The sequence below is a fragment of the Rhinatrema bivittatum genome, chromosome 6 (assembly GCF_901001135.1).
Source record: "Rhinatrema bivittatum chromosome 6, aRhiBiv1.1, whole genome shotgun sequence".
Classification (NCBI taxonomy): Eukaryota; Metazoa; Chordata; class Amphibia; order Gymnophiona; family Rhinatrematidae; genus Rhinatrema; species Rhinatrema bivittatum.
Window position 1 is genome coordinate 273,322,940 of NC_042620.1, and position 17,195 is coordinate 273,340,134.

The 17,195-nt window shown below is 45.5% G+C and overlaps 1 protein-coding gene across 1 annotated transcript in view; it reads left to right on the top strand.

Moving 5' to 3' along the window:
• MED12 (mediator complex subunit 12) overlaps positions 1–17,195 on the top strand; it is a 573,790-nt gene that overhangs the window by 45,069 nt on the left and 511,526 nt on the right. The window contains exons 6-8 of the mRNA XM_029607961.1: positions 5,551–5,661; positions 5,820–6,074; positions 8,118–8,264. Coding sequence (XP_029463821.1) covers positions 5,551–5,661; positions 5,820–6,074; positions 8,118–8,264 — 513 coding nt within the window. The remainder of the gene's footprint in view (positions 1–5,550; positions 5,662–5,819; positions 6,075–8,117; positions 8,265–17,195) is intronic.

Sequence of the window (17,195 nt, forward strand, 5' to 3'; positions counted from 1 at the left end):
CTACTGATTCCTTGCTATTTAAGTTTTTACATTTTGCGCCTGTCTATTGTGTAGATAGTACGTAGATAGTTTTAATCATACATTGTAAACTTGTCTTTTTGTATATTTATGGTTGCATAATATTTCTACTGTCCTGTTTAACACTTTAAAAATTAAATAAGCAAAAAGATTATTGAAACAAAATTTACTATGAAACATAAGGCCAAAATCTATTTGTTTTAAGCCGAAGCAGGCGCTGTTTGCCATCCCGCGGAGTGAGCTCTGCATGCGATACTTGTTTAAGTGCCATATCTGAACTATGGAACTTTACCGGTACAGAAAATAAAAATTACTTCTGAGCCGGGGTTGGCTCAGCCTGCCGTTCCATGTTTTGAGCCCTTGCTTCTGACATCCTCTTAATTTGTGCATGTCAAATATATTTCTTCGCCTGTAAGAACATTCATAGTTTAGCCTCCATCCGTGGACGATCCTCGCACCTCTGCATGTGCAGTGAAGACTCCTTTCTATTCTTTACCAATAGCTACCTCCAAGGATTTTCCTACATGGGAGCCTAACCCATCACCTTCTAGATATGTACAATGATTTGTCCCCCTGACGCAGCCCTGATGCGAAACACGGCCATGTCGGGATTCCTGTTTTCTAAATTTATGAAAGTGTTTTATATTAATTTATGTTCAAGTGTTTCTGTAAAAATATATATATTTTTTAGATGCATTGACCAGTAATTTATGTTCTTAGGGTTTTCGGTGATTGTGGTAAGTTTCCTTTTGAGGTTGATTTCCCCTGTGGCAGCGGTTCCTCGGTGCCCTCCGACTTTAGTCACCTACCGCCATCGATTTTGGTTTTGCGGCCCTTTTGTTTCATCCTGACATGGCCATGTCCAGTTTTCAGCATTGCCTCTGCCGGTGCCTGAGAGCCATGTCCATCACTGATCCTCATGAGATGTGACCTCTGCTTGAGGGCATCGCATGACATCTGAGGTTGCTGCTTATGCACCCAAATGACCCGAAGGGACATCTGCTTCGACTTGACAAGATGGAACAGCTCTTTGGGTCGAAGAAGTCCGAGCCATCGACATCTGTAGGACTGTCTGTGCTGTTAGCAGGTATGGGTGCTGCAGAATGAGCACATTCTATCTCCTTCAGGCCGAAGACATCTGGTTCCTCATCAGTGGCCTTGGCACCAGGGAAGGAGCAGGCTGAGCATTGAGGGAAGTCGAAGAAGTATTGGCACCAGTCCCTGTCGATGCGCGGTGCCTGGCACGAGGATGCCAGGCACCGCTCATGCCACGATGCCCCCAAAGCGACCCCCGTGGTGAGGAGTGCCAGTCCTCCATCAGTGCTGGGGCCTGTGGGGGTCTTCACTGGTCTGGATGCCAGTCACTGATCCACCTCATGGGTCTGAAGAAGATCTGGCCACCCCTTCCAGTCTGTGTTGGCATTGGTGAAGATTGAGGAGGAGCTGGAGCACCGAGTCCAGATGGTGGTGGAGCAAGTGTGCAGGACTACAGTCCTTTGGCACCAATGGTACACGCGTTCTCATACCGCTGCTGGAGAAGCTCAACGTGCTCATTGGTGCATTACCAACCCAGCTGGTATCAGTTCCCGGGAGGCCTCCCCCTATTAATACATGGCCATTGCTGGTTCCTCCGAGTAAGTTCCATCTGGGCTGGCAGAGACGCCGAGGCCTGCAGTCCCTCGTCCAGTTTTACCGATGCCTGCACTTCTGGATGATGGCCAAGCACTTAGGGCCCCATCCACTATAGCTTACAGTGAGGATGAGGACTCCTATGACCTTGGGGGGATGATGCTTCGGAGTCCTCCGAGGGCTGTGAAGGTCTCCCATCAGACCCTTCTTCAGATGAGCAAAGGAAGTCTCCGCCTGAGGACTTGACCTTCGCAGAGTTTGTGAGGGTGATGGCAGAAGCCATCCTGTTTCAGTTGTTAACAGAGGAGGATACTAGGCACAAAATCTTTGAGATCATCCAGTTCATGGAGCCTCCTAAGGAGGTTGTGGCGGTCCCAGGATCAATGAACACTCCCCTCACAGTGTCTCCTGTTAATAAGAAGGCAGACGGGGTCTACCTCATCCAGAAGGCTGCCAGATTCGATAAGCATATTTATTTATTTATTTATTTATGGCTTTTATATACCGACTTTCTTGAATCATATCAACTCGGTTTACATTGAACAAGCAGTTAACCATAACCAATTAACAAAAGACAAAATTTGATGAAGCATAAAGTTACATTATAACAAGGGAGCAAAAACTGGGGATAGGAAAATAAAGGGGGGAGAACAGAGATAGTGTACTATATACAGGTGAGGGTGTGGGAGGGAGGCAAAGGAGCCAATGTCGTTATGATGTATTAGTGTGTCTTAGTGCTTGTTTAATTACAGTGGAGATGGGAACAGTTCTGAGTCAAACTATTGGACTAAGAACAGGGAAAGGCTCGACCGAAAAGCCATGTCTTGAGTTTCTTTTTAAAAGTTAGGAGACAGGTTTCTTGCCTGAGGTCCGGGGGCATGGCGTTCCAGATGGAGGGACCTATTGTTGAGAATGCCCCGTCTCTGATATTTGAGTGGTGCACCGCTTTGATTGGAGGAACGTGTAAAGATCTTTTGTAGGCTTCCCTTAAGGGTCTGGCTGTAGAGTGAAGTTTGAGAGGGTGTAGCAGGTCAAGAGGCGTCTGATGGTGAATGTTTTTGTGAATGATTGTAAGTGATTTATGTAGAATCCTAAAGTTTACTGGGAGCCAATGAAGATCTTTTAATATGGGAGAGATGTGCTCTCTCCGATTAGTATTCGTCAGGATTCTCGCCGCCGCATTTTGAAGCAGCTGGAGGGGTTTTATTGTAGTAGCAGGAAGACCTTGCAAGATGGAGTTGCAGTAATCGACCTTAGAGAACAGGATGGCTTGGAGGACTGATCTGAAATCATGATAGAAGAGAAGCGGCTTGAGTTTTTTGAGTACCTGTAGCTTGTAGAAGCACTCCTTTGTAGTGTGGTTTATAAATTTCTTTAGGCTCAGGTGACTATCTATTATGACTCCAAGGTCTCTTGCGTGGGAAATTTGTGTGTTGGTGTATAGCTTTTGATGGAAGGGACTACCTTCTGGGGTGATGAGCTGGAGTTCTGTCTTGTTAGTGTTAAGCACCAGGTTGAGGCTTGAAAGGTAGAGGTTGATCGTTTGCAAGTGAGAATCCCATGTTTTGAGAGCTGAATCCAGTGAATTAGATATGGGGATTAAAATTTGAATGTCGTATGCATATATGTAGAACTTCAGATTTAATTTTGAGAGTAAATGGCAGAGAGGGAGTAGGTAGATATTGAACAGAGTGGGCGATAATGAGGAGCCTTGGGGGACTCCGAATGGGGAGTTAGTGCGAGTGGATTCTTTATTGATTTTAACCTTGTAGCCTCTGTTGCTAAGGAAAGAGTCGAACCATCTGAGGGCGGGTCCTGCGACTCCTATGTCTGATAACCGGTTTATAAGGGTAGTATGATTTACAGTATCGAAAGCCGCTGAGATGTCAAGAAGAGCTAAGAGGAAGGACTATCCTTTGTCAATGCCAGTGTATAGCTGATCTAGGAGCGAGATGAGGAGAGTTTCAGTGTTGTGTTCTTTTCGGAATCCATATTGTGAAGGGTGAAGAATATTATGTTCCTCCAGTTAATTTGAAAGTTGGTTATTTACGATTTTCTCAATGATCTTGGCTACAAACGGCAGATTTGATATGGGGCGGTGGTTGCCCCTCCAGTTGTGTTGGTTGAATCTGTTCTCAAGAAGGCCAGACATTTTTGGATTCATTCCTCTGTGCCCCTGGGGAAGGACCAAAGACCGATGGATGCTCTTAGGCGTTAAGGTGTTCCAAGGCGCCATGCTTATTGTCCGCATTGCTTCTAACTAGCTGTATATAATGAGCCAGTACCCACGGGACATCTGGAAGCAGGTGCAGGAGGTGGCTGAGCCAGCTGCCTAAACAGCAGCAGGACACACTCATGTCGCTGATGTATAAGGGCCTGGAGTGCGGAAAACACGAGGTCCGCGTGACCTATGATATTTTCAAGATGGCATCAAGAGTCTCTGCAGTGAGAAACGGCGCCAGCAGAATGGCATGGCTGTGGGCCTCAGATCTCCGACCAGGGGTACAGGAACGACTCGCCGAGGTGCTGTGTACTGAGGAGAATCTCTTCAGAGACAGGGTGAGGGACACCTTGGCCCAGCTTCGGGACCATCATGAAACCTTCCAACAACACTCCACTAGCACCACTGACCCATCCTCATCTAGGAGGCCGGCAAGACAGGAGCAAAAGAAGCCTTTCTTTCACTAAAGGAAGTACTATCCTCTGCCCCCTTGCTCCCGTCGTCATCAGGGCTCCCGTGGCCATCTCAAGCAGCAGAGAGCCCCCAAGCCCCAGCCGATGCTTCAGTCAACTTCCAGGGGTGGGGTTTTGACTAAGTCGTAGGGAGCATATGCCAATTGCACGTTCCCAGGACATTGGACTTTCCGGTCGGGGGCAGGCTGCAGTTCTTCGTGAACCAATGGCCCAGTATAACCTCGAACCAGTGGGTTCTTTCCATCCATCAAAGGTACCAACTGAACCTATTGGGTGTCCCGCCAAATTGCCTTCGGTGCCCGTTTTGGGGACTGGTAGTGCATCAGGAGGTAGTGGATTTTTAGGCTGTGGGGTCCTTTAAAAAGATGTAGACTCCATGTGAAGTGTGCTGCCATCGCATGTTTTTTTGGGACTTGCCGTGGTACTTTTTTTTTTTTTTTTTCAGAGTTTTTCTGGGATAAAATATATCACCACATTATTTTCCCAGGCAGGGGTGAAATATCATTGGAATACCCCCCCAATGATATTTTGCCCTTCTCATGGTAAAATATTGTGGCTTCGTAAATCTTCCTATGTTTGCTCCTGAGGCAACGGAGGGTAAAGTGACTTGTCCAAGGTGTCAAGGAGTGGCAGTGGGATTTGAACCTTGGCTTCCCTGATTCACAGCTTCTTCACCACTTATCCAGTTATCCTTCTTATATGCCAATATGCCTTATTCTTTTATTATGTTGTAACAGTCTGTGAATAGCTGGAATAATTAAATATTCACTTGCTTGGTTTCAGTGGTTGGGGGGAAATCCCTGGGTATATTAGTTGTTGACATACTGGGATTAAGTACATAAAGCCAGGCACATGTTGATGTGGCAGCAGCGAATAAGGATTTTGTCTCCTGCTTCTGCTGTATCTTTTGCTTCTCGGAGATTTATTGCCCTGTGCCTCTTTGCTGACTGCATTTGACTAATAATAATCCGAGTCACCCATCTCCTTGGAAGCATTTATACAGCAGTGATACCAGAATGTACTTCCAGCCCCTTCCACTGCATGCATATTTTCTAAAATAAAGTACAAAGTATGGCTGCAGTCATTTGTGGAAGAAAGGGTTCCAGGAAGGGAGGCTGGTCTCTTCTTCTTGGGTGTCGCAGTGCAGTCTGGTGTGCACGGTTTCTTTCTCTATGTGGTGCCATCATGGTGTTTGTTTTCCTGCGTTAGGATGGGATGTTGGATAGACACGAGTTCCTCACTTGGGTTCTGGAATGCTTTGAGAAGATACGGCCAGGAGAAGATGAACTACTGAAACTGCTGCTGCCCCTTTTGCTGCGGGTAAATCCTTCTGACATTGGTTCCTGTTGAGGCTTTCTCTCTTCTGTCCTGCTGACCTTCTCTTTTCTACCCTGCAACTATAGTTATGACCCCTTGTCTCTGCCTCTAGTCGGTGAAACTGAAGATTCTCTCTTGTTCTCTCTCTCTCTCTGCTGCAGTACTCCGGGGAGTTTGTGCAGTCTGCATACCTCTCCAGGCGCCTGGCGTATTTCTGTACCCGCAGATTGGCAATGCAACTGGACGGTATTGCTGGGCATCCACCTCACATCATCGCAGCTCAGGCGGGGAGCACCCTACCTTCGACCCCCACTCCTCAGCCGCCTGCTGGAAATCCACCCGCCACGCCCTTCAGTGACCTGCTTCTTTGCCCACAGCACCGCCCTGTGGTGTTTGGACTTAGCTGCATGTTACAGGTAATGTTTTCAGTAACCAGGGGCACTTACCATTGGAGACAGGAGCAGGATTTATCAACATAGAAATCTTTCACTTTGAGCAAGAGTAAATGTCATTTTTCAGATTTTTGGTAGTAATCGTTTGTGTGGAGAAGTACTAAAGAGCGAACTCGGGAGTTGATGGCAGGATATAAGGGGCACCCAAAGTTTAAAAAAAAAAAAAAAAAAGCATGGACAGTGGAAAGTGTGATCTCACTGTTTGTAATAAAGTGTTCACGTTATGAGAAAAAAATCCCACTTAGCATGCCATTGATCATAATGGAAATACAGATTGAATCATTTGCGTTTCCACATCTGAGCTCAGGTGAGTTAATTCAGGTATTGTAGGTGTTTCCCTATCCTCAGAGGGCTTACAATCTAAAGAGGTAATTTTCAAAGGAGTTATGCTAGTAAATGTAACATACTATCGTAAGTTTTAAAAACCCATTTAGCCGCATTAAGTGCACTTAATGCAAGTAAAACTTATGGACAATTCATAGCATGTACTGTAGCACTTTTCAAAAGCCCGCTTCCATGGGTAAAGTGCATTTACACATGTGAAACCCAGTTTTAAGTGTGTAAATCGTTTTGAAAATTACCCTTAAGTTTGTACCCGAGGCAGTGAAGGGTGAAGTGACTTGCCCAAGGTCACAAGGAGCATCAGCCTACCCCTCCACTCGGAAAAGCAGAGAACATGACAGCAGGTAAGGACTGTAAGGCTCAGCTACTCTGTTCAATTTCATTCCTGTCACAATACCAGAGAGGCCCTGTCTTTCTCTTGCTGTCCCTTCACTTCTTTGTAACTAAGGATCCTGAGTGCTTATCCCAGACTCTGTCAAATTCTGTTACTGGAAGGCTATTCCATATATTCACTGCTCTCTCTGTGAATAATTATGTAATTGTCATGTCCTTTAGTGTATGGTAATCTATCCAGCATTTAGCACCTTGAGCTTCTTAAGTCCTACAACTTGTTTATATTTGTAAGGAAGTACACCTCCCGCCCCATATTTATCAATCTTCTATGTGAAGCTGGCAAATCTCAGCTAGTTAACATACCAATGCCTCTTGAATACTGCATACATACATGCTCTTTGTGGATAGTGTTTCTGGCATAAACAAGGCTATTTGTGATCCACCAGTGCCTCCCAGCAATCTCTTGCTACAGCTTTGTCATCTTTTCTTCTGAATGGAAGTATATGAGACTCTTAATAGTGAACACATTGATTAACTGGCAGTGAAACTTTGTTTCTTATGACTGTAGTCCCTGATCAATGACCTAGAAATGACAGCTGGGAAAGAAATTAAAGGTTCCAGGCAAGATGCCATGTGGAAAGCAGGCTGCATTTGCAGCTGGAGATCTAATGGTAAAGAATCCAGCAATGCACTATATGGAGAGCAGATTGTGTAGGGTCATCCAGTCAGACAGCTTGTAAGAACGCATCCTGTGATGATGCACTATGGCCAGTGGTATTTACTTTTGATCTTCTTATTCCTCAAATGGGTCGTATTTTCAGGATATCCTTAATGAATATGCATGAAAGGTTTGCATACACACTATCATGCAGATTCATTAGTGATATCCAACAAGCCCAACCCATTTCGCTATTGAGGACTGTCAGTGAATACCAGTGTACTATGGAGAAAGGTTGGAGGATCAACCAGTTGGAAAGCTGGTAATAAAGTATCCTGTGTGTACGATAGGTAAAACAGGCTGCAGTGCAGCCAGAGAGAAAGAATTCAGCAATACACCATGCTGTGAGCAGGCTGGAGAGTCAGCCAATCAGATAGCAAGTGAGAGAGGATCCAGTGATACTTGAGCTTAAAAAGTGACAGAGTATACTGGTTCTAATGACATTGCGAGTATATTTTTGCTCAAGATTCCTGGTTCCCCTCTCAGCATAATCTTCTGCCGTCTCCTTGACTCTATGACCCTCTGTTATGTGCTTCTCCTCCTTTCTCCAAGTACCTTTGCTGTGCTATATTGTTAGATATGGAAAATAGCCCTGTTCTTATTTTCTTCTACAGAGCATCGTACTATGCTGCCCCAGTGCTCTAGTCTGGCACTATTCTCTGACTGACAGCAGGATAAAGACAGGCTCTCCACTTGATCATCTACCTGTTGCACCCTCTAATCTTCCCATGCCAGGAGGCAACTCTGCTTTCACTCAGCAGGTGAGCAGCTGCACTACCTGGCGCTTCTCCATTTGTATCTTGTGTCCAAGATTGTTTTAATATTTGAGTGTATGTCTGGGTTTCTGGTACATCCCTGAGTGGATCTAAGCTTGCTATTGCTTGGGCTCGTGTTATATTTGTATGAGTATTTCTGACACTGTGAGGGTTAATTATGTATTTCTGAGGTTTGTGGTATATATTTGTGCATGTGTGTATTTTAGTATAGTTCTGTTTAGAATCTGTTCTTATGGTGGGCAGGATTATTGTTTTCCAGTAGACATTGCTGAATTCTCCTGTTCTGCTTCTGTCTTGTGTGTGGCTGAATAATCGTACAAAAAAAAAATCTCCAATAGTAATCTTATTTCTGCAGGTTCTTACTCTGTCGGATGTGTTGTGATATTTTGCTACCTATTATTTGTAAAATCCCTGTGTGTTTTTAAAGGAAGAGCAGAGGACTCTAGCTACTAGACTTTGAGTGCAGTATAATCAATTGTACGGTGAGGGGTAATCAAGCCAAGCACTACTAAAGTTCAGTTATTCTATAAAGTCTAGCAAAACTCACCTGGTTCCCACACTGCTTACCTGGTTTCTTGCTTTGGCTAAGTCTAACAGTCTAATTTAATATAACTTTATTCTGTATTTTCCCAATATATTGTGCTTATTTGTGCTGTTTATTCTGTTTGCCTCCCCCTCCCCAGAGTATTTCCTTCTTAAATATTTCTTCCAAGGACATAGGATAAATTGAATAATATAGACCTGACATACCAGTCTCTCAGCTACCTTATTAGTCACTATTAGCAAAATGTCCTTTATTCAGTGCCACAATTGCGGTGCTTCTGTCCCAAGGCCTATCTTTTGGAGATTTAAGGTTGCCTAATTTGCCTTCAGCTGTCTTCCATGAATAAGGAGCTAATGCACCTGAAAGAAATTGTACAAGATTCAAATATCCTCCCCTTCCTTGCAGCATCCAAGATACCTCTCCCAATTCTCACAGAGGAGTCAGAAACCTAGGTACAAATGGTTTACATTGGGCTCTGGTAGAACAAGACCTGTGACTTGGACACCCAGTTTCCTCAACTTTGAAGCATCCTGAGTATCCACCCCCACTCCCACAGAGAAGTATAACTTCCAGGATTCAGAATCCCAGGAATAATTGGATTACAGAATAAGGCCTGTGATGAAGAGATACCCACTGTTAGCCCTACAGAATGCATTTTCTGCATTAGAAAATGAAGAAGTCCAAGTAACAGAATATGAAATGGTCTGAAAGGGAAGTAGTTACCCAATGTACCCAGAAACCCTTCAGCATGATCAAATGTCATAAAAGAAAGTTACTTCAGCTGGGAAATTCAATCATCAGAGGAACCAGTTTAGGAACTCATTTTGATGGGGGACACAAAAGTTAAATGCCTTCCAGGATCCTCAGCCAACAAAAATACAAACCAGGTGGTCAATGCAATTATAGAAGAAAGTAAGAACTCTGATATCAATGTTACCATCCATCTGGGAACCAATGACCTTGCTAGAAACAGTGTCTATAAAGTATAGAAAGATTTCCAAATTCTAGGGAAAAAGAGTAGATGTGGCAAAGACTTTTTCCTTTTCAGAAGTATTACATGTTCATGGAAAGGGAAAGGATATGACATATAGATAATTCCAATGTCTGGCTCAAAACCTGGTATAAAGAATGTGGATTTGGATACATTGGAGGCTGGGGCCGTGTATGGAGCAATAAGATTATTTGGTAAGGATGGCCTACATTTGTCAATGCCTCATCCATACAATGAGAAATACTTGAATTTAATAATATCTTTCTATTTAATCTTATTATACCAAATACATTATCACATTGTGTACATAATACCAAAATTATAACCTAATTACAAAAAAATCTTTCTAACTCACACATATACCACCCATTCACACTTAAAAATGTAACAATATAGAATGCAAAAATGCAAAATCCTCCTATATATGAACTTACATCAAAGGAAAAACTTAGCTAGATTTCTAAACACTATTGAAACAATATCTTTACTGCACCTATTACTCTTCTACATTATTTCAAAAGTTCCTGAACATACCCAGATCAGTCCAGAGAAGTGGGTTGTGTATCCCCACCAGCAGGTGGAGTCAGAGAACAATTAGAACTTTGGGCACTGCTACATAACGAGAGTGCCACCTGCAGTCCCTCAGTATTTCTCTGACTCCAGCAGGTGGTAGAGTGCATCTCCTGCAGTTTGTTTTTTTTAGGGTAGTTAGGAAATCTGTTTTTATTTTTCCTTCTCGTTTGCTTTCTGAGGAGTTAGGCACCTTCGTGGGCCATCCCTCAGTGGAAGCCGGGTGTCCGGGTGGTTAGACACCCCTGACTGTGTCTCGCCCGCTCCGTCCCGGGGGCTCCTGGTCTTCCTACCCCTGAAGCTGCCCCCTCACCCCCTGTTAGTGCAGGCTTCAGTACTTTAGTTGTTTAAAGTTAGTTAAAAAAAAAAAAAAGTCTCTTCAGTCTGAGGTAAGGAGTCGGCACCGGGGGAGCCTGCTGTGCAGCAGGTTGTGGGGACAGCTTTGAGCCGTCGCAGTTTCGTTTCCTTCCTCTCCCGGGGTTCTGGGTTGATAGTGAAGGTAGGCAGTGTGTGTACCGGGTCCACGCCGCGTTTTCAGCACCTGGGTGGCTGAACAGCCCTGTTCCTCGCGGAGGCCTTGTTTTTCTATTTTTCTATTTTTTTTTCCCTCGCTGCCGGCTGCAGTTCTCGGGCCTATTTTTTTCTTCCCTCAGCTGCTCTGACCGCGTGGCTATGCGGCCCGGCATAGCGCCGTGAAAATCGGCGATCTGCCGCTCCTGTGGGGTGCACGGGCAGAATTTGAACTCTGTGTCGTTGTGCCCAGACTGCTCCAGTTTGGAGGGCCTGTCAGGGGTGGCGGCCCCCCCCCGCGGGGGTGTGTGTGTGTGTAACTCGTGACACTCTGAGCAAGAAGAGGATGCCCCCACCTCCCGCTCTGGTTCCCATAGCAGTAGATCCGATGTTGGGGACTGGGGAATCGGCCCTGCAGGACCCCCCAAATGGGGAGGTAGACGCGGGAGATTTTTCCCCAGAGTTTTTCTTGTTGATGCATCAGGCCTTTTGGCATGGAGACAGACTTCCTTAAAGAGACTCGGGTGCGCTGGGGATCCCGCTGAGCCCCCTCTGAAGCAGGGGCGTCCTGCAGCCACCCAGCAGCTCCCGGTGGTCCGCTCTCGTCCTGGGGAGGATGGTTGCGGGGCTCCCCATGACCCAGGTTTTGGGGCAGGGGTGGCGCCAGTTCCGAGTCTGGGGGTCGGATCTGCGCAGCTACCGGGTGCAGATCCGGACCAGAATCCTGATCCGGTGGACACGATACGGATGATCCTGATGGGGATGATCCTACTGTTGTCCGCCTAAGTGAGATGAGCTTCGTCTGCTTATTCCCCAGGTACTCAATTTCCTCGGTTTTAAGGTTACTCAAGAGGATTCCGATAATGAAGGGGTTAATCTGGTTCTGGATGGTATTCTGGGACCATCAACAGCTTTTCCACTGCCTAAGAAAGTCTGAAAGCTGGTGACCTGCGAGTGGGATAGACCGGATGCGGGCTTAAAGGTTGGTAGGGCGATGGGAAAGCTCTAACCGCTGTCGTCAGAGGGTGCTGGACCTGCTGAAGATTCCAAAAGTGGACGCGGCTGTCTTGGCGGTCACAAAGAAGACCACGATACCCGTAGCGGGATCTGCTGCCTTAAAGGACATGCAGGACAGAAAGCTGGAGATCCAGTTGAAGCGGGTTTTTGAAGTGGCCGCTTTGAGCCTTCGAGCGTCAGTCTGCGCTAGTCTTATGCAACGAGCATGCCTGTGTTGGGTCCAAGAGGCGTGTACTAATGCAGCGGACGCCGATGGTGGAGCGTTGCAGCTGGCCCGTTTGGAAGCCAGAATTGCATATGGAGTAGATGCGCTATATGACCTTGTTCGGACCTCTGCTCGGTCCATGGTGTCTGTGCTGGCAGCTCGTCGCCTTCTCTGGTTACGGAATTGGGCAAAATCCCAACTTTGTAACCTTCCCTTCAAGGGGCAAGCTTCTCTTTGGGGAGGAGTTGGATCAGTTGGTCAAGCTCCTCGGGGAGTCCAAGGGCCATAAGTTGCCAGAGGATAGAAGAGTGACCAAGAAAGTTTTTCCCCCCTTGGGCTCGTTTTTGGGACTCTCGCCGTTTTCGATCTGGCAGATATTCCGCTCTGGCGGGTCCTAAGTCGACACTGGGTCGCCAACAGTCCTTTCGCGGTGGCCGCCGCTCCGGGAGGGACTCTGGACACCTTGGGGTGGGTAGCAGTAAACCCGCCCAATGAAGCCCACGAGCACCCATTTCGTCGTCGAAGCTGTCGGAGGCAAATTATCCGGCTTTTACGCGGAATGGGCAAGAGTAACCTTGGATCGCTGGGTCTTGGAGGTGATCAGGGACTTGTTACACCCTGGAATTTGCGCGTCCAGTCCGGGAAGTGTTCGTGGAGTCCAGTGTGCGCTCTCACTCCAAACGCGAGGCGGTACAGGATACCCTGCAGCAGCGGCTCGACCTCAGAGCCATTGTCCCGGTGCTGGAAGCGCAGCAGGGACGGGGACGGTACTCAATTTACTTCTTGGTCCAAAAAAAGGAGGGTACTTTTCATCCCATCCTCGATCTGCAGAAACTCAACCATTGTCTCAGGGTCCCTCGTTTTCGTATGGAAACCCTACGGACTGTGATGGCGGCGGTTCGAAAGGGAGAGTTTCTAGGGTCCCTGGATCTCACGGAGGCGTATCTTCATATTCCGATCTGGATAATTCATCAGCGGTTCCTGCTGATGAATTACGCAATCGTTGCCCTGCTGTTGAAACACTCTGCAGTCACATCTCTAACTGTGTTTGACGATGCATGCTGAATGAAGTCATCTTCACTTACTGTGCTACGTGGCATTACAACATAATCAAAGTAGAGTTTCATGACACAACAGGTAACAAGTTTTTAGTTTATATACGGCACTGTGGCATCGGCCCGGCAGGCATACTGTAAGGCCTGCCCAAATTGATTCCCCCTGAGGCAGCTCTACAAAGAGCGAAACTCAGCCAGAGTTGGGCATATTTCAATAAAGGGCTTTTTCCATCACCCGATTCTCGTTCTCTTCACTGTTACTGATCTGTGGTATTACAGGAACGAAAATTAGCAGGTATGAACCAATTTTCATATCTTTATAATCTAATTCAAACTTTTTGTACAATAGAAACATATATAGAAACATAGAAATGACGACAGAAGAAGACCAAATGGCCCATCCAGTCTGCCCAACAAGCTTTCATACTTGTTTTTCTCATACTTATCTGTTGCTTTGACCGCTGAGGTCAGGGCCCTTATTGATAACTTTTTGGTTTTAATTTCCTTCCACCCCTGCCATTGATGTAGAGAGCAGTGCTGGAGCTGCATCAATGTGAAGTATCAAGCCTAATTGTTTAGGGGTAGTAAGCGCCGCAATAAGCAAGCTACTCCTACGCTTATTTGTTTGCCCAACCTGCGCAATTTAGTCCTTGTAGGTTGTTGTATGAATATAATTCCTTTTTCTTCATTCCACCCTTGCCGTTGAAGCAGTGAGCTGCACTATATATGTATTCAAAGTGAAGTAACAGGCTTGATTGGTTCAGGGTAGTAACCGCCGTAACAAGCAAGCTACTCCCACGCTTATTTGTTTTTCCAGCCTGTGCAATTTAGTCCTTGTTGGTGATTTGAATATGATCCTCTTTTCTTCATTTCCCCCTGCCATTGAAGCAGAGAGCTGCTTGGATGTGCATTGAAAGTGAAGTATCAGGCTAATTTGGTTTGGGGTAGTAACCGCCGTAACAAGCAAGCTACTCCCATGCTTATTTGTGAATGCAGATCCTTTTTCCCACATTTCCTCTTTACGTTGAAGCATAGAGCAATGTTGGAGTCTCATTAACCGTGTGTATGTTTATTGAATAAGGGTAGTAGCCGTCATTCCCGTAAGCCACCCCCATGCCTCTTCTCTTCATTTCATTCACATCCTTTAGACTTTATGGATCCCCAGTGCTAAATTTCAAAACAATTTGAAACTATCTTTACTGCACCTATACTCTTCTACATTATTTCAAAAGATCTTTATAATCTAATTCAAACTTTTTGCACTATGTTCTCATGTACTATTATATATTCAATTCTTATGTGATGTAATCCAACAAGACTCTTCTATGATATAATCCAGCGAAGTTCTCCTATATTGTAATCCCAAACTTTTATACGATGTTCTCATGTGCTGTTGTATATTCAATTATGCAGAGATTTAAACTGTGAAATCTATGTAATTTTATTTTATCTCATCGGGCCGATTTAGTAAATGCCCGCTCTCCTGTGCGCGCGATTCAGTATGCTAATTAGGCCTGGTGGTAAAACCAGGTAAAAGGAGGCGCTAGAGACACTAGCGCGTCCTTAGCGCCTCCTTTTGGACCGAAGCGGCGGCTGTCAGAGGGTTTGACAGCTGACGCTCAATTTTGCCGGCGTCTGTTCTCGAGCCCGCTGACAGCCACAGGCTCGGAAACCGGACGCCAGCAAAATTGAGCGTCCGGTTTTCGACCCGACAGCTGCAGGCTGACTTCAATTTATTATTTATTTTTTACTTTTGGAAAGTTTCGGGACCTCTGACTTAATATCATCATGATATTAAGTCGGAGGGTGCACAGAAAAGCACATTTTGTTTTCTGAATCGCGCGGGAATACCTAATAGGGCCATCAACATGCATTTGCATGTTGCGGGCGTTATTAGGTTCGGGGGATTGGAAGCGCGTTTTCAGCCCCTTACTGAATAAGGGGTAAGGGAAAACGCGTGTCCGCGCACTGTACTGTATCAGCCCATATGTTTTTACTATTTTTTTTTAATTACCTTTGTAAATCGTTTTGGTCAATTACATATTGTTAAGATGGTATAGAAATATTTAAAATACATTTTTAAATAAATAAATAATTCTTAGCGTTCATAGAAATAGTTCGCCGGTTGGAATCAGGTAATGGATGCCATATTATAAGATAAGGAGTTTATGTAAGGTTAGTATAAATATAACATATATATGATGTTTGAATAATTTTTTGTTCCCTGTACGTACCAGGATCAGTCCAGACTGCTGGGTTATGCCCCCCCTCCAGCAGATGGAGTCAGAGACAACTGAAAAAAGGCACCACTCTTAATTACCTGGTGTGCCACCTGCGTTCTCTTCAGTATCTCTCTGACTCCAGCAGAGGCATGACCTGTGGTCCTGATTTTTTCTAAGTGTAACTTTTACTTGTATAACCAGGTTTGGTTTCATTTAATTTTCTTTTCTATTACCTTTGACTAGATCAATTAAAATATTTACACAGACTAAAAAAAAAATAATTTTTTTCTCTCAGGCAGGCTAGGCAGGGCGTTGCCCTAAAGCCTTATACCTGGAGATTTTGGCTGCTAGCCTGGTGTGGAGGAGACTATTTACCGGTAGGCCGGTCACTTTTCTCCTACTTTAGTCCTCCCTTGACCCATATTTAAAAAAAAAAAAAAAAAAGGGGGGGGGGGAGTATTCGTTTTCTTCACAGAGGTTCTTCCTCTGTTGCCTGTGACATAAAAAAAAAACAAAAAACCGAATACTAAATAAATTTATTACAAGGTAGTGATTATTTATATATTTTCAATTCACTTACTTGTGCCTGCCATATTTCCCCGGGCCTCCGGAGGGGGTGGAATTGTTCACAGTTTTAAAATCGCGCCGTTTTCATGCCGCGGGGGCATACTTGTATTGCTTGTGGTGATTCGGGGAGCCGGCTCTCCCGCGAGGGTCTCTGTTCCCGTTGTCTTCCCGGGGGTGAGGGACCCTCACGAAAGACTGTCAGCCAGAACCTCCCGACTTCATAGCGCCTCAGAAGTGCCGGCAGCCAAACGTTTTCGTTCATGATCCCTCAAGGGCTCAGCGGCGGCCATCTTGAATGCATCGGAAGCCGCTGCAGAGCAATGCTGGGAAGAAGGGGAGGATCCTTCTCTCTCCCCAGCGGAGTTAAGTCCCGAAAAACAGCGTGATTTACCTTCTAATGCTGCTCCTTCCTCAAATTCAGTTCCTGAGGGAATTTTAAATAAACAACCCCCTTTTTCAACTCAATTCATTCTATTAATGCATAAAGCCTACCTGGAGGCTGAAGCAGCTCTAATACAGGGGCAGTTCCTATCAATCCTGTACCCTCGACTTCGGGCTTGGGAATTTCAGGATCAGTGGTCCTTATTACTGCTGCAGTCTCCGGGATTCCCAAATCCTCAGCACCTGTAGGTCTTTCCCTGACAGACCTAGCCAACGCGGATGTTAATAGGGATATAGATTCTGCTACCCCAATGGAAGGAGATGATCCGCAGGGTGCTCCGGTTATTCAGTAAAGAGGAATTGGATCCTCTGATTCCGCATGTTCTAGGTGAGTTGGAAGTTCCTTTACCATCTCAGATTTCAGACCCTTCTCAGGGGGATTTGGTTTTGTCCGGTCTACGTTCCCCTCCCCAAACTTTTCCTTTTCATCCGAAACTTTTCAAATATTTTCTAAAGAATGGGATTCTCCAGAAGCAACCTTAAGGGTTAGTAGAGCCATGGACAAGCTCTATCCTTTATCCTTGGAATCTTTGGATTTGCTTAAAATTCCTCAGGTTGACTCAGCGGTTAAGGCCGTAGTCAAACATACTACAATCCCCGTTACGGGAGGAATGGCCCTGAAGGATCTTCAGGACAGAAAATTGGAGATTTTACTTAAACACATTTTTGAAGTTTCGGCTTTGGAGGTAAGGGCTGCTGTTTGCAGCAGCTTTATGCAGAGGGCCACCTTACGATGGGTTCAACAGTTGCTCATGTCTCAGGAACTTTCTCCTGAGGAGACTGAACAGGCGAAC